We start from the raw sequence: 22,999 nt of genomic DNA, 5'->3' as shown, positions 1-22,999 counted from the left end.
TCCTGATGATTTGAGGCATATTCAGATAACCCAGAAGATCGGGGTTTTCCCAGGCCCACCATTTTACTAAGTGACCTTGGGTGCAAGCATTTCATCCTCCTGGGCATCTCATTTTCTTATCCGTTAAAATGAGAGTTCTGCCTCTTTCATAAAATTACTATTAAGAGTGTATCAGATGAGGGGCGACTGGTCAGTTGAGTGTCTGACTTGGTTTCCACTCAGGTCATGCTCTCACGGGTCACTGCCTCGAGCCCTGCGTCAGGCTCTGTGCTGGCAGCATGGAGACGGCTTGGGATTCACTCTACCCCACCTCTCTCTCAAAATAAATAAAACATTAAAATTTTTTTTTAATTTTTTTCAAAATTAAAAAAGCCTATCAGATGAACGGTAAAGTGCTCTTGACTCAATAAAGTGACAAAGAGGTGAGCAATTACTTTTGAGAATGCCTTGAATAGTTTTCCATTTTAATTCTCAGCATAAGAAGCCTCTGAATTTCTTACATAACAATCTGCTAGCTTACATCCCTCTATCAAGTATCGCTTCTCCATTTCATCCTGTTCTCTGTTCAAAGCTGAAATTTCTTTAGCTACCTTACATCACTTCCTTTCCAGAAACTTTAACATCATATAGCCTGAAAAAAAAACAAAAACAAAAACCTCCCCAGACTGGCTTTCAAACAGGCAGAGGCCTCCGTAAGCCTCAGGCACGCAAACCATAGGACTCCAGCCTATATTCACTGGACACTCGCCTCTAGTGCAACCTGATAACTGTCTCCGATGCAAAAAGAAGCCAGAGTGCCTAAGGCCATTGAGATCGAGTTCTGGCCTTTCCCCTAAATCATGCTGTCCTTATTTCCAGAGCCGGCAACTATTTAAAGCTCAAATGACCTCACCAGTACCCTATACTGTCTCCTGCTGCAAATGCAGTAGGGCTGCAGAGCCCACGGGCAGCAATGTGCTTATGTCAAGACGGCACGGTTGCCCCAGACGGGCACACGGAGATTATGAAACGGCAGTATCGCCCTTAGATATAGTAACTCGACCACATTTGGAACATACCCAGATGTTCTCTGCCACTGAAGAACTAAGTTAGAGGGAAAAACCTTGAACTCTTAAAAAGTCCGCTCAAAGGAAAGATGAGGTTCCTCTAGGAGCCTTAAACAAGCACTTCAAAAACTCCTTAAGATCAAAATGACTTGTGTGAGAATTAAACCTGTGATTTTTACGTTCAAACAAGAGATCCCAAACAGGCTAGTTTTAAGAGTCAAGAGAACTTTTGAAAAGGGGAGAAAAAAAATTATTCTCATAGTGTCCAAAAAAAGGTTTAACCAAGATAGAAGGAGAGTGTTCGATGTGGGAAGATGAGAGAGATGTATCATCTGGGAAGGGAGAGACTTATTTTTCAAAAACAGTCACTGAATTGTTTCTACGAATGCAACACATTTAAATATGGTCCCCAAAATATACTGTCACGGCTGCTGGAAAATGTAGAAAGTCTGTATTCTCTGGCGTGTCACATGTTCCGCTTAAAAACAAAATGAAACTTTCTGTCTTTTCAACTCCTAGGATACTAGTCCAAGTTCAAATTTCTTTCGGTGAGTTCAAGATAAACAGAGGAGTAAAAAGACCCAGAAAATCTGGTATTCTCAGACAGGTTAAGAACTAGAACTCCCCAAATCCCAGCTGCTAAGGAATCAGATATTAATTAGTGTCAACTGTTCTCCCCTAAGAGTTGATGCAGAGACTTTTCAACCAAAGATCAGCAACCCTCAAGATTCTTGGAAAGCTATTTAGAGGACTTTCTGACCCCAAGATTCAGAGCACTGAGTCATTTACAATTTCCTCAACTTCTCTATCAAGGACCTTAAATTGTAATGAACACAACTTCAAATGTTTAATCTTCTTAAATAAGAAAAAACTTGAATCAGGCTTACTTTATTTAAAATCTATTTCTATTGGGGCACCTGGGTGGCTCAGTTGGTTGAGTGTCTGGCTTCCACTCAGGTCATGATCTCATGGTTTGTGGGTTCGAGCCCTAGATCAGGCTCTGTGCTGATACCTCAGAGCCTGGAGCCTGCTTTGGATTCTGTGTCTGTCTCCCTCTCTCGCTGCCTCTCCCCTGCTTGTGCTCTCAAAAAATGGACAAATAAACATTAAAAAATATATAAATAAATAATATCTATTCCTATCTTGCAGAAGCTTACAAAGAAGTTACAAAACAACAGTTATGCGGGGCGCCTGGGTGGCTCAGTCGGTTGAGCGTCCGACTTCAGCTCAGGTCACGATCTCACAGTTTGTGAGTTCGAGCCCCGCGTCAGGCTCTGGGCTGATGGCTCAGAGCCTGGAGCCTGCTTCCGATTCTGTGTCTCCCTCTCTCTCTGCCCCTCCCCCATTCATGCTCTCTCTGTCTCAAAAATAAATAAACATTAAAAAAAAAAATTAAAAAAAACAAAAAAAAAAACAAAAAAACAACAGTTATGGTGGTGACCACAAGACATCTTGATTTAAGAAAGCTGAAAATCTCCAGAAAGAACTGAGTTCACATTCCCAAAAAATAAGACAGAAGGGATGAACAGGTGGAAAAAAGGATGTTTAGGGCATGAAACTATTCTGTAGGATACCCTAATGGCGAGTACATGTCATTACACACTCGTCAAAATCCATAGAACATGCATCACCGAGAATAAACCCTAATGTAAACAAACCATGGACGGTAGGTCTAGGCCCACTGACTCTAACAGACCAGTCAAAAGACACTGACAGCACAGGACACTGTGCAGGCAGGCGGTGGCAGGGCAGGTAGGGGGCACATGGGAACTCTGCTTTCCGCTCAATTTCGCGGTGAACCGGAAACTGCTCTTAAAAAAAAAAAAAAAAAAAAGAAGTCTATTAAAGAAAAGTAGAAAGAAAAAAGAGGGCTAGCAGACACTAGGTATAACATTTGGCCCCGTCTTCCATTTTTTAGGGCCCTCAGGTGTGGAGTACTAACCACCCAGAATGGCCAAGAAGAAATGAAAAAGATAAACACAGTGACTGCTGTATAGGAACATCCTATGCCAAAAACAGAAAAAACAAGGTGACAACGTGCAGGACGGGCATCAGCGTCCATGTAACGGACACAGTATCTATATGTTGTACAGACAGAAGAATAAACCATTGGAAAGAAACACTTTCAAGTGTTCTGCTTGAATACAGAACTAATCCTGTATTCTAGAGATGACCAGTCTACTAAATAACTACAAAAACTTTACAAAATAACCTGAAGCTATGTCTCGCCTGAGTAAAACGCCTTTAAACTTGAAAAACTTGAATTATAGTCTGCGTAGAAGAGTTAACTGGAGACTGCTATCTTTAGAAAGGTCTGCTGGCAAAGCTGACCCCTGGCTGGCATCTGAGAACTTGAATTTTGGAAGGCTTCCCATCATTCCCAGGTAAGAATGGCTCCCTGTCCCTAAACTGTTTGCGCAAACAATGTGGTTCATGGTAAACACCTGTTTTCCTTCTAGGAGTCTTCATTTTTGGTATGTGCTAGGCAGGAAGTACTATGTGAATAGTCCCGGTAAAACCCGTGGTCACTAAATCTCTTATGAAACTCCTTGGCAGACACCATTTCACACACACACCCTACGTAGGAGTCCCTCGCAGGAGTCCCCTGGGGGAGAGGATTCTCGCTTGGGCCTGGTTTACTCTTTGCCCGAGGCACCTTTTTTCTTTGCTGATTTCGCTCAGTATGGCTTCCCCGTAATAAATCAACAGCCCTGAGCACAACTGTAGTACACTCATTCTGGAAAACTTGATAGAACGTGTCCTGTAAGGTCTGATGACAAGGAAAATGTACTGAAAAGCCATGCATCAGATAATCCACCAGACATTTGTTGAGCATCTATCTAGCACGTGTCCCACGCCACCACTCTGCGAAGACAAAACAGACATCCTGGAGGGGGCACACACTTATTCACTTTACGTCACCAGCCACACAGGTGGATCTTCTGAGAGTAGCACGCTACCTGGGCAGTTTAGAGGAAATTTTAATTAGAAAATAACATCAGCTGGGCTTTAAAAAAAAAACAAAAAAACCCGGCAGCAACCATCCTGGATAAACACTGTGCGGAAGGGAAACATTTCAGGAAGAGGAACATCCTACAACAGTCATGTAACTTCATATTCATCAGGGCCAACTGCAAGGTCTCACAGGTGACAGGAGAGCTGGCCAAGCACCGGGGCTTTTCTGACAGCCACCAAGTCCTGAGTTTTTTTTCACAACCACTCTACAGAGGCGGACATCACACTTACTTCACGGGTGTGAGACAGAGATGCGAAATGATTTTTCCCCCAAAGCACACCACAAACACACAGCAGAGACGGGACATAAACGTGGGCCCTGTGGCTTCAAGCCCTGTGTTCTCTGACGATATAAACGTTGCTGACACATCACAGAGAAAGGGCTGATTTCTCTAATACAGACCTAAAAATGAATTTCAGACCAACCAGCAACAGCAAAAGGAGTAAAAGGAACGGACAGTTGAAAGAAAGGGAAACACAAGCAGAGCACCCAAACCTCATCCATCACAAATGTTCGTTTTTTCTCTGATCAGACGGGCAATATCTCAAGTCAGACGACTTATGAAGGTGATGGCATGGGTAAAGCACTCGCTTACAGTGGGAAACTATAAACTGGCAAAACCTTTATCGGAGGGCAATCTGGAAAGGACTATCAAAATTACAACTGCTCAACAACTTTTGACTCTGCAGCCCCCACCCCTCTTTTCAAAGTAAGCTCTATGCCCAACGTGGAGCTTGAACTCACAACCCCCAAATCAAGAGTTGCGTGCTCTACCGACTGAACCAGCCAGGCGACCCTCTGCAATTCCCTTTCTTGAAAGGGATTCACTGCGTTATTGCTAACAGCTGAAGTCTGGAGCCACCTAAATGGTCTTCGGTAAGAGGCTAGTTATTAGATTAGGACACATCCATACAGTGGAATTAAGACAGCCAATCAAAAAGTATTTGTGTAGGGGTGCCGGGGTGGCTCGGTTGGTTAAGCGGCCCACTTCGGCTCAGGTCATGATCTCGCGGTTCAGGAGTTCGTGCCCCACATCGGGCTCTATACTAACAGCTCAGAGCCTGGAGCCCACTTCAGATTCTGTGTCTTCCTCCCTTTCTTTCTCAAAAATTAAAAAAAAAAAAGTATCTGTGTATTCTCAGTGTACTTTCTAGAAAGGTCTGAAAACAGAGTGGCTGGGAGGCAGTCAAGATTGAGAAGGTTGAATTTTGACCCATTACGGTATACCCAAACAAACCCGCTCCACAATTTACCCTGTTAATCAGATCTACAATTAAAGTTTAAAGCCAATTCTGAAAAACGAGTTTAAAAAAAAAAAAAAGCTGAAGCCAGTAATTTTATATAAACTAGTTTATTGATATAAATGATTGTATATCTGCTGGTTAGTGCTCACTACCCCACCCCTACCAAGAACAACTTTTTTCCATTCATTTTAGTTGTATAAAAATCTTCCACTGTATCTTTATACAGATTAGGACCAGTATATAGTATATATACCATAGATTTCAGCCCTGTCATTAAACCAATTATTATTTCGTATATTTTCCCATTTTATTCCCTACATAATCTTTGTTAAATCCAACACTTTTTTGAATTTTTAAAAAAATATTTTAATGTTTATTTTATTTTTGAGAGAGAGAGAGAGAGAGAGAGAGAGAGAGAGAGAGAGAGGGAGAGAGACACACGGAATCCGAAGCAGGCTCCATGCTCCGAGCTGTCAGCACAGAGCCCGATGCGGGGCTTGAACTCACGAACCATGAGATCATGACCTGAGCTGAAGTCAGATGCTTAACTGACTGAACCACCCAGGTGCCCCTATTCCCTACATAATCTCCTGGTTTCCAAGTATCACTCTCTTTCCCGTAGTTATACTTCCTATACTTGTAATCACATCTTCCTGCATGCACAAGGGCAATGTTACTATCGCTGATCATGGGCATCTTTGTTTGGTTGTGAATTTAATGGAATACTTCCAGTGTTTCATTCTTAAATACTCACTTTCGCTTTAAAAGAGATTTCTCTACCATGTTGAGAAAGTATCCATCTATTCCGTATCTTTCTAAGTAACTTTCGTCATATTAGAAATGGGTTCTTTACCAAATTGTAACTTCTATTTTGGTCCTCCAGATAACGCTTTATGATTTAGTACTGTTATTCCCATTTTAAAGTTAGGAACATTAAGGCTCAGGGCCCCAGAATGGAACCCATACCTAATGGCTCAAAATCCTATATGCCTTCCACTATAGGCCTAGTTCTTAACCAAGGAAGGGGAAGCTTTTTTAAGGTATCTCCCTCCGCAGCCCTAACCCTTGAAGACTCAGTAGTGTGTGGAACCCATACTTGTGTTTCTCCGGGTTAAGAACTGCGGCACAACGTTCCTCAAAATGTGGAGTTACCACGTGACTCAGCAATTCCACCCTTTGGTAAGTACAGAGGAGAGTACCGACAACATAACGTCCACACAAAAACTTGTAAACAAATGTTCACAGCAGCACTAGTCAAAACAGCCCCAAAGTGGAAACAATCTCATTGTCAGCTGGTGAGCAGACAAAATTAAATGCAGTATTATCCAAACGACAGAGGAGGGACACAGGCTACAACATGGGGGACACTGGAAATGCGATGCCGAACGAAAGAAGCCCCTCACAAAACACCACATACTGTAGGTTTCCAGTTTTAGGAAATGTCCCAAACAGGCGAATCTCTAGAAACACAGACTGCTGGTAGCTTAGGGCTCGGGGGTTTTGGGGGCAGGGGAGTAGGCAGTGACTCCCAATGGGTACAGGGTTTCTTTGCGGGGAATGACAATATTTATTCCAGGACTCGGACACTGGTGCCAGTTACACAACCCTGAACATGCTAAAAACCACTGAGAGGTGTCTGGGTGGCTCAGTCAGTTAAGCGTCCGCCTTCGGCTCAGGTCATGATCTCGTGGTTCCTGAGTTCGAGCCCCAAGTTGGGCTCTGTGCTGACAGCTCGGAGCCTGGAGCCTGGAGCCTGCTTCGGATTCTGTGTCTCCTCTCTCTCTGCTCTCCCCTGCTCGTGCTCTTGCTCTCTCTCTCTCAAAATTAAACATTAAAAAAAAAAAAAAAAAATCACTGAATTGTACATTTTCAATGGGTGACTGGTAGGTGGATTTTACCTCAATAAAGCTATAAAAATAAAACCGCTGCACTGTATCATAGTCTACACAGCACTTTCACACATACCAGCAATTAAACATTAACTCACATGTTTGAGGAGTTCAGAATTCCAGATACTTCGTGCTTCATAATACATGGGCTTATACAAAGGAAAGTAACTATAACAGAGCACAAACCTTGTGTTTTTAATTCTCCTCAAAATGAGAACAAGAGTACTGTGTTATGTTTATTGCTCACGCATACTTACATAAACCTGAAAAGGGCTAAGAAATTTACATTCCCTACCACAGGTTATCTTTCCATTATGATAATAAGCATCCAATCCCGCCATTAGGCGAGGGAAATGCCAAGGAGAGAAACACACTAAGATTACTTAACTTCCCGAAATACAGACAATCCACACGAATAGCAAACCAGAGCTCCCTTCCCTCTTACAGACCGAGTGAATGTCTTCTACCCTCTACCTGCATGCTTTCCGGGAGAACTCAGCCTAAACCCACCTTTAGAGATTCACTTCATGTTAAAACCTAGTTCATCTCCCTACAACTGCCACGGGCTAGCCTTAAGAATTTTATCTTTTGGGGCCAGAATCAATTCCTCATACAGGTGAAGAGAGCCCTCCTATCTCTGGATCTCGCCTGCTTACTATTTTCTATGATCTGGATACAATTCCCCTGCCCATCCCGACTCTCTTCCCCCAAAGAGGCTCCCTGGTCACTGCCCTTCAGCCTGCTACTTAGAATACAAAACTGCAAGCTTCAGCAAACAAATGAGCTAATATTTATAACTGCTGCTTTTACGACAGACCTGTGTTTTGGTGGGAAAGGGGGAACTCCCCCAGCTGAAAATGAAACAAACGGGCGTGTATGAAAGTGCTGTATGAACTATGGTACAGCACAGCAGTTTCTTGAAAACCACTCTACTGAGGTATTACCTATCGGGCAAAGGCCAGAGATGCTATTGCCACACAATATTCAGGACAGCCATCCTACAGGAGCGAAGAATAATACGGTCCAAATATCGATGTAGAAAAACCCTGCACCAAGTTACCGACACTTGGGTCATGATATTCACATTCTTCCTCATACCACACACTTCTGTGCTCTCATGCTTTTCCAACCACCTAAACACACTTCCAGAACCCATAAAGAAAAATTATATATCCAGCAGGTCCTAATTCAAATACTACATATGCTTCTTGAAAAATTCTCAGGCAGCTCTAATCACTGCTTACTCTGTGTAACTTTTACCTTCCACCTTTTATACTGGGTTTTTTGGGTTTTTTGTTTTTGTTTTTGTTTTGTTTTGTTTTTTTTGGTAAATTTTTATTTATTTATTTATTTTTGAGGGCAGGGGGTGGGGGAGGGCAGGGGAACACAGAGAGGAAGACAGAGAATTCCAAGCAGGCTCCGTGCTGCCAGTGCAGAGTCCAACACGGGGCTCAAACTCATGAGCTGTGAGATCATGACCCGAGTGGAAATCAAGAGCCAGACACTTAATCGACTGAGCCACCCAGGCGCCCCAACATGCTGCCGATTCCTAACGCTTTGTACCGTTAACTGTATACCTTTCCTTTCCCCAAGAAGACTGAAGTCCTTAAGGGGCAGGTACCACCTTGCACTCACCAATGAATCACCATGTTACCTAACAGTCACTTCTGAATGTGTAAGTGACATGAATTTACACATGATGTATCAAGCCCAGACTGTTTGCAAAAGTGGCAATAATATTTCTTCCCAACCCTGTACACATCTTCCTTTTCACTATGATTTTGTAGCTCCTCCTATGAAGAAATGGAATACAGTTCTCCACCCCACAGGCTGCACTCGGTCATGTGACTTACATTAACTAGTGGAATATTATCGAGTATAAGGCAAGCAAAGGCCTGAAAAGTGCTCGAGAGTCAGGAAGGGCTTGCTGCTAGGAAACTTCCACGGCCACTGTAGTTTCATCTAGCCAAACTGAGGCTGGCCTAAACCAAAAATACTTGGCCAAACAACAGAATCATGAGAAGTAAGAAATCTTTGTTTGGGGTAATCTGATATCAACAAAAACTCACTTATATACTTGTTTTAATATTATCTTGCAGTGTTAAATTCTGCTTAAATTAACTTCTGAAAATCAATCAGACTGAATTCCTACCGCGATCTCAATCAACACCCTAGGTCTCTTTGCCCCCAACAGGTGCGATTGTTAAGTGCCATCTGCACCACATGGAATAATGAAAAGCTGAATTTGGGGGCCAAAATACAAGACTTTAAGCAAAAAAAATAAGGCCATTTCATTACCCTAGATTCCACCCACTGCTCCAGTCTGATCTCACTTTCTAACAACTAGGACATTTGTCAAAACTTTGCTGTGTAACCCCACGTAGGAGGAAAAACACCTGACCTGAATGTCTTGAAAAAATTCAGGTATACATATTCCAGTGTTCCCTTGGCTGGTAGTCAAATAACCCTATTCTAAAAAGTAATTCAATCAAAATTAGTTAAAAATTAAACAGCTTCTTCTACAAACCCATACTGACTTTCTTTTACAGTAAGTTCCACTTTTAGGCCTTTTCTTTGCTTCTACAACTTCTCCCAGAATCAACGTCACGTTCACTTTCGTTGGGATTGTTCACCTACGTCCATATCTCTTGTTCCACCTCCATTATCCAAGGCTATTCCCCCAAATCCATTATGAACAATAGTTCAGCTATCTCATCAAATTTGACAACTTCTCACCCAAGCTACACCCTTGACCTCTTTGTTCAGAATCACTCACTTTATTTTTTAAGTTTTTACAAGTTTGCTTATTTATTTTGAGAGAGGAAAAAGAGCACAAGTGGGAGAGGGAGAGCCAGAATACCAAGCAGGCTCCATGCTGTCAGCATGGGGCCTGATGCAGGGCTCAATCCCATGAACCATGAGATCATGACCTGAGCCGAAATCAAGAGTGGGACACTTAACTGACTGAGCCACCCAGGCGCTCCAGAATCACTTGCTTTTTTTTTTTTAAGTTTATTTTACTTGTTTTGAGAGAGACAGTGCAAGCCAGGGAGGGGCAAAGAGAGAGGGAGAGAGAAAATTCCAAGCAGGTTCCATAATACCAATGCAGAGCCTGATGTGGAGCTCGAACTCACAAACCATGAGATCATGACCTGAGCTGAAACCAAGAGTCAGATGTTTAACTGACTGAGCCACCCAGGCGACCCCCAGAGAAATCACTCACTTTTAAAATCAAACTCTTACAACCTCCAGTAATACCAGTCCTCACTCCCACCTACTGGCACTCCCACTGTGCTCTTGAATCCCATCCTTTCTCTTCCCCTTCAGACTTTACTCCTTTCTTCTAAGATTCACCAATTCCATTGTTTTTGTTTAAATATACACTTTCCTGTGCCTTGTCCCTGTTCCACGAGCTCTAAAGCATTCAAATGCGCAATCAGTCCAATCACTCAGCCTTTTTTATTCTTCCACCCAAAACTGAAGCGAGTAAAGACAGGGAGGGAGACCGAGAGAGACACCAAGAGAAGACCAGCCGCTGCGCATTAGGGTTTTTCTGACCCTCTGCACTCACTGCCTAGCGATCCTTGCTTACCACTGCCTCTTTGTAGAGGAAAGTGACCACTAGGTAAGCAGATTCCAAGGCCTTTTCTTGGCAAACAACTTCTCCTATCGTTGCCTCCTCCCTATGCGCCAACTAAGTGTTTCTTCCCTCTATGTGCCCAGTGGTCAGTCATTCTCTCCCCTGTATGTTCCCTCCTCCTCTCCTGCTCTTTCCCATTAACATATAACCCAAGTTTAGGGTGAAAATAAGTGATGCCTTTTAATCTCATTTTTTTTCCATCTCTTTATTTCCTACAAAATCAAGCTTTTGAAAGTTCAGTCTAGGGGCGCCTGGGTGGCTCAGTCGGTTAAGCGTCCGACTTCAGCTCAGGTCACGATCTCACGGTTTGTGAGTTTGAGCCCCGCGTTGGGGTTGTGCTGACTGCTCATAGCCTGGAGACTGCTTCAGATTCTGTGTCTCATTCTCTCTGCTCCTCCCTGACTTGTGCTCTATCTCTTAAAAAATAAATAAATGTAAAAAAATTTTTTAATAAAAAAAAGAAAGTAAGCCTATACTTCCTAGCATTTCCTCCTTTCGTTTACTCCCCACCTCTCCACCCCTGTACCCATCTAGTAAAATGCCATTAACTATCCTTCCCATTTCATATCCCTAACCAATGTTCCCTTAAGCCAACTTAAATTTTTATTCGTAAAGGAACCCAACACTGCCGACCACTCCCCCTTTCTTGACACGCTCTTCCCTTCGTTAGCATTCTTTCCTGGTTTTCTGCCTTCATCACTACCAACTCGGCTTCCTCATTCTGGTAACTATAGAAGTGCTATTCCCCAGGGTTACATGTTTTGACTCCAACTCTCTGCTTTCCCTAGGTGACCTTACTACACCTGGTGTTAACCACCATGGATATACAGTGACCCCCACTAGAATGGCAGTTCTAGGGGGGGAATGGGACACATATTCTCCAGCTCTTGGAACAGAACGTAGTCTTTAGTTGGTCCTAAAAAAATATGTTTACTTGGGGCACCTGGGTGGCTCGGTAGGTTAAGAGTCCAGCTCTTGGTTTCAGCTCAGGTCATGATCTCAGTTTGTGGGATTGAGCCCCACGTCCAGCTCTGCAGAGCCTGCTTGGAATCCTCTCTCCCTCTCTCTCTGCCCCTCCCCTGCTCGTTCTCTCTCAAAATAAATAAAAATATTTAACATCTAAAAATACACACACACACACACACACACACGCTTATGCTGTGCCAGGCACTACTCTAAGTGCTCCTCATGTACTATCTTGTAGCCATCATCTTTTATCTACTTCCACTTAAATGCTTCCCCAAACTCTGCAGGACAGCTGCATTCCTCTTCTCCATCATTTTTCCTTCTTCCTCTTTCTTATTCTGTCTCCGACCATCAAGTTGTCTCTGATCTACCCTCACTATCCTTGTCCAGGTTCTCCTCCTTCAAACTAGACCCCTTGCAATGCTCTAATTAGTCTCCCTCCCTTTGTCTCACTGTCCTTGAGTTTCCAAATCTCTCCAGGCCAAAAATCAGATCACGATCCTCCTCTGCCTAGAATCCTTCCATGACTCTCCAGAGCTTAGAGAAAGAACTCAAACTCCACAAGGCCCTTCAATAAACTGGTTCCTACTTACCTCTTTGGACTCCTTTGCTAATATTCCCTCAAATGCACAGTACTGCAGCAACCAACAGTGAATCAATGAATCCCGCACCACACTCTGCTCTTCTGAACCTACACATGCTATTCCCTCTCCCAGGACAGTCCTTCCTCTACATGTTCCCCCCTCCCTTGCAGTCCCCCAAGACACTATGCCAGCATCACTTCTTTAGGAAAGAGCCACTGAAGTCCAGTGTGACTTCAGTGCCCTGTTACTCCATTACGCCGTTACTATACCTGTTTGAAGTTTACCATATTATTTTCCTTTCCTCAATAAACGGATCCTGTCCCAAAATCTCAAGTTTTAACTGCAGGACCTTCAGACGGCAAAAAATAAATAGAACGGCAGCATATCCGTCTAAATTACTGCTAGCATCATTAGATTGGTCCGCTCCATACTTGTGAGCATGGATTCAAAGCCAGGCTGTCTGGGCTCAGACAGCTATTACATATGCTATCTACCCGCCCATGCACCCCCACACTCAGCAGGACACTGACCTTAAGGCAAAAAGGATTTTTAAAAAATGCCTGGCAAGTAACAAGGCGAAACAAAAGCAAAACGTGTTTACTTGCATCATCCTCTGCAAGTTCATTGGGTTTTAGCTCTTCTGTCAGAAGAATCTACCTCCCCCACCCTAAAGAAAAAAGGCAGCAAGAAAGGAATCCCAGTCCTGTAGTGATCACACTCTTACCCCACAGATAACACATCACCTGCATGTCAACTGAAGAGAAGCACCTTAAAATCAAGGGAAAAGTGACAATCAGCCACCATCTGGATTAAATGGTTTAAGCAAGAAACTACTTTGCAGGGTGCCAAATTTAAATAAATGTAGGGAGACCCTACTGCTAACTTGACCATTTACAGCAAAAAAGGGGTAATTTTAGGTCGGTAAGAAGCCATCTTCCAAGATGGTAAATCCCAAGGGGACCAACCAGTAGGCTTGTACGTAGATAAAAAGATTGACTACTATGCTGCCACCTGGTGAAGCAGGTTATGGGGAGGTTTACTCTGCTATTCATCTCAACAAATGTTTTGAAAATTTTCATATCATTGTTTTCTTTTTATTTTTTAAAAATGTTTTATTTTTTTTTTTCAACGTTTTTTTATTTATTTTTGGGACAGAGAGAGACAGAGCATGAACAGGGGAGGGGCAGAGAGAGAGGGAGACACAGAATCGGAAACAGGCTCCAGGCTCCGAGCCATCAGCCCAGAGCCTGACGCGGGGCTCGAACTCACGGACCGCGAGATCGTGACCTGGCTGAAGTCGGACGCTTAACCAACTGCGCCACCCAGGCGCCCGTTTTATTTATTTTTGAGAGAGAGAGACAGAGCACGAATGGGGGAGGGGCAGAGAGAGAAGGAGACACAGAATCTGATGCAGGGCTCGAACCCATGAACCACAGGATCATGACCTGAGCCAAGGTCGGACACTTAACCAACTGAGCCACCCAGGTGTCCCTTCTTTTTATTTTAACGTCCATTTTTTAGAATAATCTCTACACCCAACGTGGAGCTTGAACTTACAACCTAGAGATCAAGAGTCCCATGCTCTTCAGACTGAGCCAGTCAGGTGCCCCCAGGGTTTTCTTTTTAAAGGCAGTCATTCCAACCAGAAAAAAGTAACAAAAGGGAGATCTGTTGAGAGCAGATGTCTTCAGTTTATTTTTCTTCATGTAGTAAAAGGGCAACAGGGCATCCTTGAATTTTGAACCATGTATATGTTTACCTATTCAGTTACATTTTTCACTACTTTTAAGAACACGCAGTACTACTGATGATTTCAAAAGGCTTAAAATTTTATGCTTTCAAAAATTCCACTTTTGGGTCTCGGTCCTAATATATAAACTGTGGTCAAAGCTTTAGCCACAAAGATATTCATGGCAATTTTACCACAAATTTGCAAAGAGCATGGATGTTACATAAAAATATAATTAAATTATGACCCATCCACAGACTTATTCAGCCATTGAACATACTAGTAACAGAAAAAAAACAAACAAACAACTCCTTGAAATAATGAATGTCAAGGGAGAAGGCACGGTACAAAAGCAAGCCTAAACCCCAAGGAAAAAAAAGACATGATGGACATATACCCCTGCATGGGGAATTATGGGGATACCTATCTTTTCCCCCCAAATTTTCTAGCATCATAAAGGTCAGACGTTTTTGTCATCAGTCATCACTCCCAACGATGACTCCAAAGACTCTCTCAGAAATTAACATCCCAGGGCCCGTAGGTGGGTGGCTCAGTTGGTTATGCATCAAACTCTAGATTTTGGCTCAGGTCATGACATGATCTCAGTTTCACGAGTTCAAGCCTGGCACTGGACTCTGTGCTAGCCGTCGGTGCCCCTCCCCAACTTGCACGCGCTCTCTCTCTCAAAATAACTAAATTTTCAAAAATTAAAAAAAGAAAAAAAAAGGACATTAACAGCATCCCCAAATTCAAGATACTCTACCATATTCCTTCCCAAAAGAAAACAAATTAGGGGCGCCTGGGTGGCGGCTAAGCGTCTGAACTTTTGTTCAGGTCATCATTTCAGAGTTTGTGAGTTCAAGCCCGGCATCGGGCTCTCTGCTGTCAGCACAGGGCCTGCTTCAGATGCTTTGTCCCCCACTCCCCACCCACCCTCTCTCTCTCTCTCAAAATAAATAAATAAACTTAAAAAAAAAAATTAGGGGCACCTGGCAAGCTCAGTTGGTGCAGCATGTGACTCTTGATCTGAGGGTTGTTAAGTTTGAGCACCCACGCTGGGCGTAGATTACTTAAAAATAAAACCTTTTCTAAAAAATTTTTAAAAATTAAAAAATAAAAATAAAAATAAAGGAATATTCCTTCTCTACTACCCACTTGTTCCCAACTATCTTTTCCTTGCTTCAGGATGCTCTTTTCTGAGCCTATCCCATGAATTCTCCTTGCCCTTCTGGACTGGGTCATTTTCGACTTAGTAGAAAAAATTTAGTGTCTAACGTCTATTTCTATTACACAGATGTAGTTACAAAGACTAGATATAGGTCGTATGTGAAGAGCGGGGCATCATTTGGCAGTAGCTTCTATCCCACCCAACCTGTCCAGCTCAAGCAGGAGAACTGCACCGGCAGGGGGCGTGGGATTACCTGCAAGGCTACCATCCATGCTGGGCCACCAGGGCACACACATACTCATTTGCCAGTTCTTGTTAGCTACAAAAGGAGCGCTGTATTCAACTGAAGGGTCCTGAACTGGAACAATTCAGGCAAAAGAAAGTTTATTTCCACATCCTTAAAGTACCGGCCCCAGAGACCACGGTTTCCTAGATCCAGGTTATGAAAGTATGGGAGCTCAGGTGTTGGACATTTAAATGATATATCTCAAAACAAACCTGCGTCTTTAAAAAAAAAGCCTTCCTCTTGGGGCGCCTGGGTGGCGTCCAAGCTTGGTTTTGGCTCAGGTCATGATCTCAGTTTGTGGGATCGAGCCCTGAGTCCGGCTCTGCACCGACAGCGTGCAGAGCCTGCCTGGCATTCTGTGTCCTTCTCTCTGCCCCTCCCCCGCTCACTCTGTGTCTCTCTCAAAATAAACAAACATTAAAATAAATAAAAATGAAAGCCTTCCTCTGATTACCTCTTACCCTTCTCTCCACCGCCACAGCTGCCCTACACACTTGGCTGTGGGGGAGGGCGGCTAAGGGATTCCTCTTAAGCTCCTGTCATTACATGTGCAGCTGCCCACTGCTGTCACTGTCCTATTCCCAGCTCTGACACCCCCGTTCTAGTAACAGAATTAAGAGGAGAAAGCTGACACTACACCTGGGTCCTACTCAGTTCAGCTTTCATCCCTCTCTCCAAAAATACGGTATTACTCCAAAGATTAGGAGGATAAGACCGAGGAGTTTCTTTGGAAATTTATTTTCTAAACCTCATGTTTAAAAATTTCTGTATGTGGGGTGCCTGGCTGGCTCAGTTGGAAGAGCACGCGACTCCTGATCTCGGGGTCATGAGATCACTTAAGTAAAAACTTAGAAGGGGAAAAAAAAATCTGTGTATGTGAGAACACTCATTTCCATTTACCTAGTCACAACTGAATTAACGTTACGCAGCACATTAACAGTATTCAACTTATGCAAGGAAAAGTCTCCCTCTGTAGGACACAGCCTTACAGGTGAAATGCTGATGAAAATTTAGCTTAGACTTCGCCAGTTCTTTAAAAAGGAAAGAAACAAAAGACTCATGCCAAGTCCTTAAGATGTAATTTTTATTGTTGCTGCAAGATCGTGGGACCAGACCAATTATTTAACCGTTTACCTTTAAACTAAAGCTCTCCTTTGGGAACTTCTACTGATCATTTCTCACAGAACGGTTTTGTGCACTGTTCAAATTTATAAATTAGAAAAAACAAAACTCAAGGATCTCTACAAGTGCCCAATTTAAAAAGTAGGATGATGTGGTGGTAGTGAACCAAACTCAACAGCTCACACCTAAAACAGAATTTGGGGAGAAGAGGAAAGGGATTATGAAAGGCAAGGCCAAAAGGCAGATGACATTGGCAGCCTTCACAACCTACAAAGGCAGCAAACATAGCATCCTCTGGTTATAACCTTAAATATCTGGTTAAGCACTAACAGAACTTAGAAAATAAGACAAAAGATGGGCGCCTGACCGGCTCAGTCGGTAGCACATGTGACTCCTGATCGCAGGGTCCTGAGTTCAGGCCCCACGTTGGGCACAGAGCTTACTCAAACGAACAAAAGACGGTGGTTTATGTGTAATTTTTTTCCTCCTTTGACTAGTAAGTACCTAAGATGGCCTGTGCTCTCTTTCTCCCACATCCCACGGAATCTGATAGCAATACAGAAACAGTCAGATGCCCTGCCAGATAAAAGGGTTAAGGCTGGTGATTATGGGAGGGAGAAGCTCCTGGCAGCCTCAGAAGCCCCCAAACGATGTGTGTGACATCATATACACAGGACTATCAGTGTAGCATCCGTGCTTGAACAGCTAACCCTCTCAGCACTGCGCGGTGCTCATTAGGGGACTGCTGCCACACAGCAGAGAAATCATTTACAACGAAGTCAGCACTGGAGTGGAAAATGAGTCCTAGTACGAACCCAGCAAAATTTCCATAATCTCCAAATGATTAATAGTTTGTTCCGATTTTAGATACATTGTTATTTATTTGGGGGACCATCATATGGTTTTTAAGCTCTGGAACTTCCATGGAAATCTTAATCTAGCTGAGACAAGTCTCTTTTCTTTTCAATTTATGCCAAAAAGGTCCAGATGTTAGAAAACAAAGAGAAGGATCCCGATTACCAGTGGCTGTAAGCTGCTGTGGTTACTTCATTATTGACACATTCCTGAATCAGTAATGTTTTGAAATCCAGCCAGTTATAGCCAAGCCATCATCCTTTTTAGAAACGGCATTCTCCCAGTTTTTCAGCTAGAGGGGACGGTTGCACAACATTGCGAATGTGCAAAATGTTACTGAACCGTACGCTTGAAAACGGTTTGCTGCATGTTACGTTGACTTTTACCTCAATAAAAACAAAATTATTTTTTCTTCTTAACGATTAGGAGTTAGGCTTAACAAATAAATAAGGCTTCCTGCCAATACTAGGGGATGAAACTCCCCCCACGGTCTGCTGTTAACACAAAGCTCTGTTAACAAGAATACACGTTTAGCAGCACCTTTTATCTGGATAGAATTCAAAAGATCCACGGGAGGTTGCTTTTTTTTTTTAATAATTAGGAAAGGCACTTAATCGTCATTTCAGTTACTGCAAAGACTACTACATAAAAAGCCAACTGTTATCTGTATCCTTCCCACCCCAAAGAAGAGAACAATTGAAACCACATGACTTAGAATAATGGCTGGCAGAACTCCACCTCTGAAGTCTACAGAGGTGTCATTACTCCATTAGTGATAATGGCTATTGATCTGGCCCCTCCTGGAAGGGCTAGTAGGAAAAACACAATATTTAAGATAGGAAGAATTTTCAACTATATTGATTCCAGCAAGACTTTTTTTTTTTTTTTAAATAGAATTAAGAAGGCCTTTTGCAAGCAAACCCCCCAATCGGGTCACTTCAACAAGAGGAGCCCAGAAGCTTTTCTCCCTCCGGAGGTGAATACTAGTATCCTACTTAGATTATTAACTTCTCTTCAGAGGCTATTAGAATCCGAAGGACAGGACAGAACCATCTAACAAGAAACATCTAGGTGTTCCCTTTCCCCTTAAATAGAAGACTACACACTTCTCTTAAAAATTAAACCTTGGGGCGCCCGGGTGGCTCAGGTGGTTAAGCGTCCAACTTCGGCTCAGGTCATGCATGATCTCATAGTTCGTGAGTTCGAGCCCTGCGTCGGGCTCTGTGCTGACAGCTCAGAGCCTGGAGCCTGATTCAGATCTCTCTCTCTCTCTGCCCCTCCCCCACTTGCATGCTGTCTCTCCCTCTCTCAAAAATAAACAGTAATTAATAAATAAATAAATAAATAAATAAATAAACAAACAAACTGGCTGTCTCATTTGGAAGCGTGTGATTCTTGCTCTTGGGGTCCTGAGTTCGAGCCCCACACTGGGCATAGGGATTACTAACACAAAAAATAATAACTTAAGGAAAAAACCCAACCCTAAACTTCCCTCTTTCTTCCTTTTCAAAATATTGCATGCCGCTTTTCATTCCTATTGTGTTATGTCACCCACACACAATTTATTCCTCCACACAGGCCCCAGTGACATTATTACTAGGATAATTTCATTAAATGCAAATAGTCTTAATCCCTCTATCATTAGGATTTCAGCCTTAGAAGAACACTCATTTGAGTGACAGGACAGAGTATTTTTCTCTGTATCTTTCTGTCTTTCCCAAATTCTCCATGAGGAGATGACTCTCATAAACAGGGGAAGAATCAAAGTTTTAGAAATAGTTACTATTTTCGAACACCTACTAATTTCTTTTTTATTTTTTTTTTTAATTTTTTTTTTTTTCAACGTTTTTTATTTATTTCTGGGACAGAGAGAGACAGAACATGAACGGGGCAGGGGCAGAGAGAGAGGGAGACACAGAATCGGAAACAGGCTCCAGGCTCCGAGCCATCAGCCCAGAGCCTGACGCGGGGCTCGAACTCACGGACCGCGAGATCGTGACCTGGCTGAAGTCGGACGCTTAACCGACTGCGCCACCCAGGCGCCCCAGAACACCTACTAATTTCTTAATCCTCACACCTTTTTCAAGGGGATATTGACCTATTTCACAGATGAGGAAAATGAGGGCCGGAGAGGTAAGCACACTTCCTCAGTAAGTAGGTTTGAAGAAAGGTCTGCTTTATTTTACAACTGCCCTTTCCTCCATACTGACAAGGACCAGAGGCACAAGAGAACTTTTGCCTTGTGTTTTGTAACCAGTTCTCACTCTCTAACATTACTGAAAACGACCCAGTAGGAAGTCAAGAGTTTTTTAAGGTTTTTATTAACACCTGCCAAGTTAATAATCTGCAAAAAACTCAAGTATACAGCCCACCCCAGCACTATGATTAAGACATATTCTTGTTTAAAATTTCTATCTTTATTCCATTATTGTCCAATTTTAACAATGAGACAAATGTTTAAAAATACAAATGTAGCTTATAAACTTTTGTGGGTAAACTAGAAATTGGAAAATGAATTGGCATATCTAGAGGTCACTGCTCTGCATGCCTAAAGGTAAATGATTATTCTTATTTTCTGGACCAATTCTTATCTGGTGGATAAGATGAAGTCCTCAATTCCACCTGCTTATCTGCTAATTTCTGCATTACCTTGGACAAATGCCATTTGCATACTCCCTACCAGCCCTTAGGTGCATTGCAGCCTCTGTGTCATTGTGTGTGACATCACTGGGTTGCTATGGATATAGGTGCGAGGTCACTCACTTTCCTGTGAAACTAGAAATATGGAAAAATTAGAAGAGTCTAAATAACATGAACTAAACATATTTCCAACACTGATATCTATTAAGAGCAGAACTTCTCATTTGAGCTTTAAAATGTTTTAAGGTAGCATCTGTGGCAATACATTAACACGGCAATAGTCCCCATTTCAGAATCAAGTCTCTTCCTTAATGAGATAAAAATCTTTTGGTAAGGTAGCCAGCTTAAATAAAAAAGCATCAGCATTGTTATCTTTTATGAACCGGCAAAGTTGTTCAAGGATTAAGCTGGGATACGTACATTGCTTCATTAAAAAAAATTAACACGCAAGATACACTCCTGAATTCACTTCACACTGGAGATGCATTTTAAAAACCTTTGTTACATAAGACAGGAAGTTAAATGTTAAGACAGTGGGAGACCTAAATCATTAACCAGGTAATTTCCCATGTTTTATTTAATAATGCTCAATATTTGCCCCCTCCTCTAATATCAAACTCTTTGATAGCCCATCAGATAAATGTAGTGTTACTGACAAAATGGTGCAATACAGGCAGGAATCTGCATCCCAGACAAAATGCGACAACTGGCGATCAGTATTCTCTTTTCATCAGCATGAGGATGCGCTAGCTTTTTTTTTTTTTTTAAGCCTCGGATGTATCTAACAGAACAAATTATTAAAAAAAAAAAAAAAAAAAAGACTTTTTCCTCCTTTAAAATAACTCCTCCCAGCCTCCACCCAGTCTAGGCTCTCTGCAATATGACAAATGCAGAATCTTCTAGAATGACTTGATACTGCCTCCCACCACTGCTTTGTTTGCAATATCAGATTAGGGAGAATATTTTTTCGACTTATAGGAATTTCAACAGATGTGTGCCTATTTAAAAAAGAAACAGCATTTGTCACAAATTAAACCAGTCAGCTAAATGCATAACCTTTATTTTAAAGACAATACCTACCCTTTTCAATACAAAACACGTTAGGAAAAAACGGAGATGACATGTCGAGAACGATCAATGAAAACGCTAGCGAGAAATACGTTCCCCGCAAGAGGACGTGCTTTGGGGTATAGAGAAAGAGGAGCCTTTTGTTAACAAAAACGTGAGAGCAGCAAGGTTTCGATTTTGCACCATTGAGCCCAGGTTTTCAGGAGAGCCTACGTTTTTTCTGTGGAGGTTCTAAAGGATCTGTCAGGAGAGGCAATGGGGAATATCGGGGGGGGGGGGGGGGGTGGTATTAGAAAACCAGGAGACCTGATGAGTGAATGGGAAAGGCGCCGCCCAGACACCAGGGAGAGAAAGAGGAACCGCATCCATGCGGTCCCCCCGCCCCCACGCCCAGGCTGGGAGGAGGGGAAGTGGGGCACAAAGGATGTTCACGGCCCCCGCTCAAGTCCCCAGCGGACCCGGAGACGCGGGGGCCAGAGACCCCGCTCCCGAGACCAGCCCTGCAAGATCCCGCCCCAGCCCGAGTCCGGGGAGGGCCGAGAAGGCAGCGCCGCCGGCCCTGGGGGACGCTCGGGGAGAGGCCGCGTCACAACCCGGGTCCCTATCGCTGCCGGGGCCCTCCCCAGCTCCCCGAGTGGGTGGGGAGGGGCAGTCAACGCTGCAGTCGCGAATGGCGACTAGTCCCTGGGCCGTCCACGCGAAGGCCCGCGTCTGCGAAGGGACTGGGGCGAGGCGGGGGGAGGGGAGGAGAAACTCACGTTCTTCATGGCCGCGGCCATGTCGTCGTAGCGCTCCGCCTGCTCGGCCAGCCGGGCTTTCTGCACCAGTTGCTCGCGGTCCACCATCTTCGAGGGCTGGATCGGGCCGGGTGAGGAGACCGGGGCGGCCTGAAGGACTCGGAGGGCAGCTACGGCGCGGCTGGAGCCCGTGTGCCGGAGAGACCGACCCACGAAGCGAGCAGCTAAGGCGACGGCGGCGGCGCGGAGGCTGCGGCTTGAGCTGCGACCGCGGGACCAGGCGCGAGGCGGCTGCGGCTGCTGTGCGTGCCGCGGGCGGACAACCCCCTGCGGCCCCGCCCACGCCGCGTGACGCAGACGGTCCCGCCTACCCGCCCGCGCACCCCGCCCCGGCCCCGCCCCGGCCCTTCCGCCTCTCGGGCTTCTCCTCCCCAACTCAGCTTACCTTCGCTTTCTGGGCGTCCCTCCCTTCCCCGCTGCCCCCCCGACAGTGCTCCCCGTTCTTCACTTTACCCCGGTTCCCGCGCCTCAGCTTCTCCAGATCACCCCCAACCTCGCCCCTCACACCGCCCCCCGCCCTGCCAGGTCCCCAGCGCGTGGGCCCCTGGGAATTGTAGTTTGCCCGGCGGTGGGGTGATATGTTGGAGAGATCAAGGACAAAGGGGCAGTTAGGACTACATCTCCCAATGGTCATAGCGCGCGAGCGGAGGTGAAGGGAGGGGTTCTAATTCCGCGGCCACGGGGGACCCCTGGCGGGGACTGAGGCTGCTTCAGTCTTAGCGAGTGCTGATTCACGGCCCCGCCCCATATTCTCCGGGAAATTACGAGGTGAGGGGGCCAGGACCTCAGCCCTGGACCCCGTCTCAGAGATAAAGTAGCAGCAGGCCAAGGAGGGACAGAGGAGAGGACACGCGTCCACCGTAGGTCCAAACTTGCCAGGGTGGTGCCCGCCGGCTGGATGGGTTGAATTACGGAGCTTAATATTGGGAGCTAAACTGTCACCCTCCCC

At 44.2% G+C, this 22,999-nt stretch overlaps 1 protein-coding gene across 1 annotated transcript in view; it reads right to left on the bottom strand.

Annotated features, from left to right (window-relative positions):
* YWHAG (tyrosine 3-monooxygenase/tryptophan 5-monooxygenase activation protein gamma) overlaps positions 1 to 22,250 on the bottom strand; it is a 28,172-nt gene extending 5,922 nt beyond the window's left edge. The window contains exon 1 of the mRNA XM_042970822.1: positions 22,012 to 22,250. Coding sequence (XP_042826756.1) covers positions 22,012 to 22,098 — 87 coding nt within the window. The 5' untranslated portion in view covers positions 22,099 to 22,250. The remainder of the gene's footprint in view (positions 1 to 22,011) is intronic.
* Between the last annotated feature and the right edge of the window lie 749 nt (positions 22,251 to 22,999).

This window comes from Panthera tigris, chromosome E3 (genome assembly GCF_018350195.1).
Source record: "Panthera tigris isolate Pti1 chromosome E3, P.tigris_Pti1_mat1.1, whole genome shotgun sequence".
Lineage (NCBI taxonomy): Eukaryota > Metazoa > Chordata > Mammalia > Carnivora > Felidae > Panthera > Panthera tigris.
This window is presented reverse-complemented; position numbering and strand designations above follow the sequence as displayed.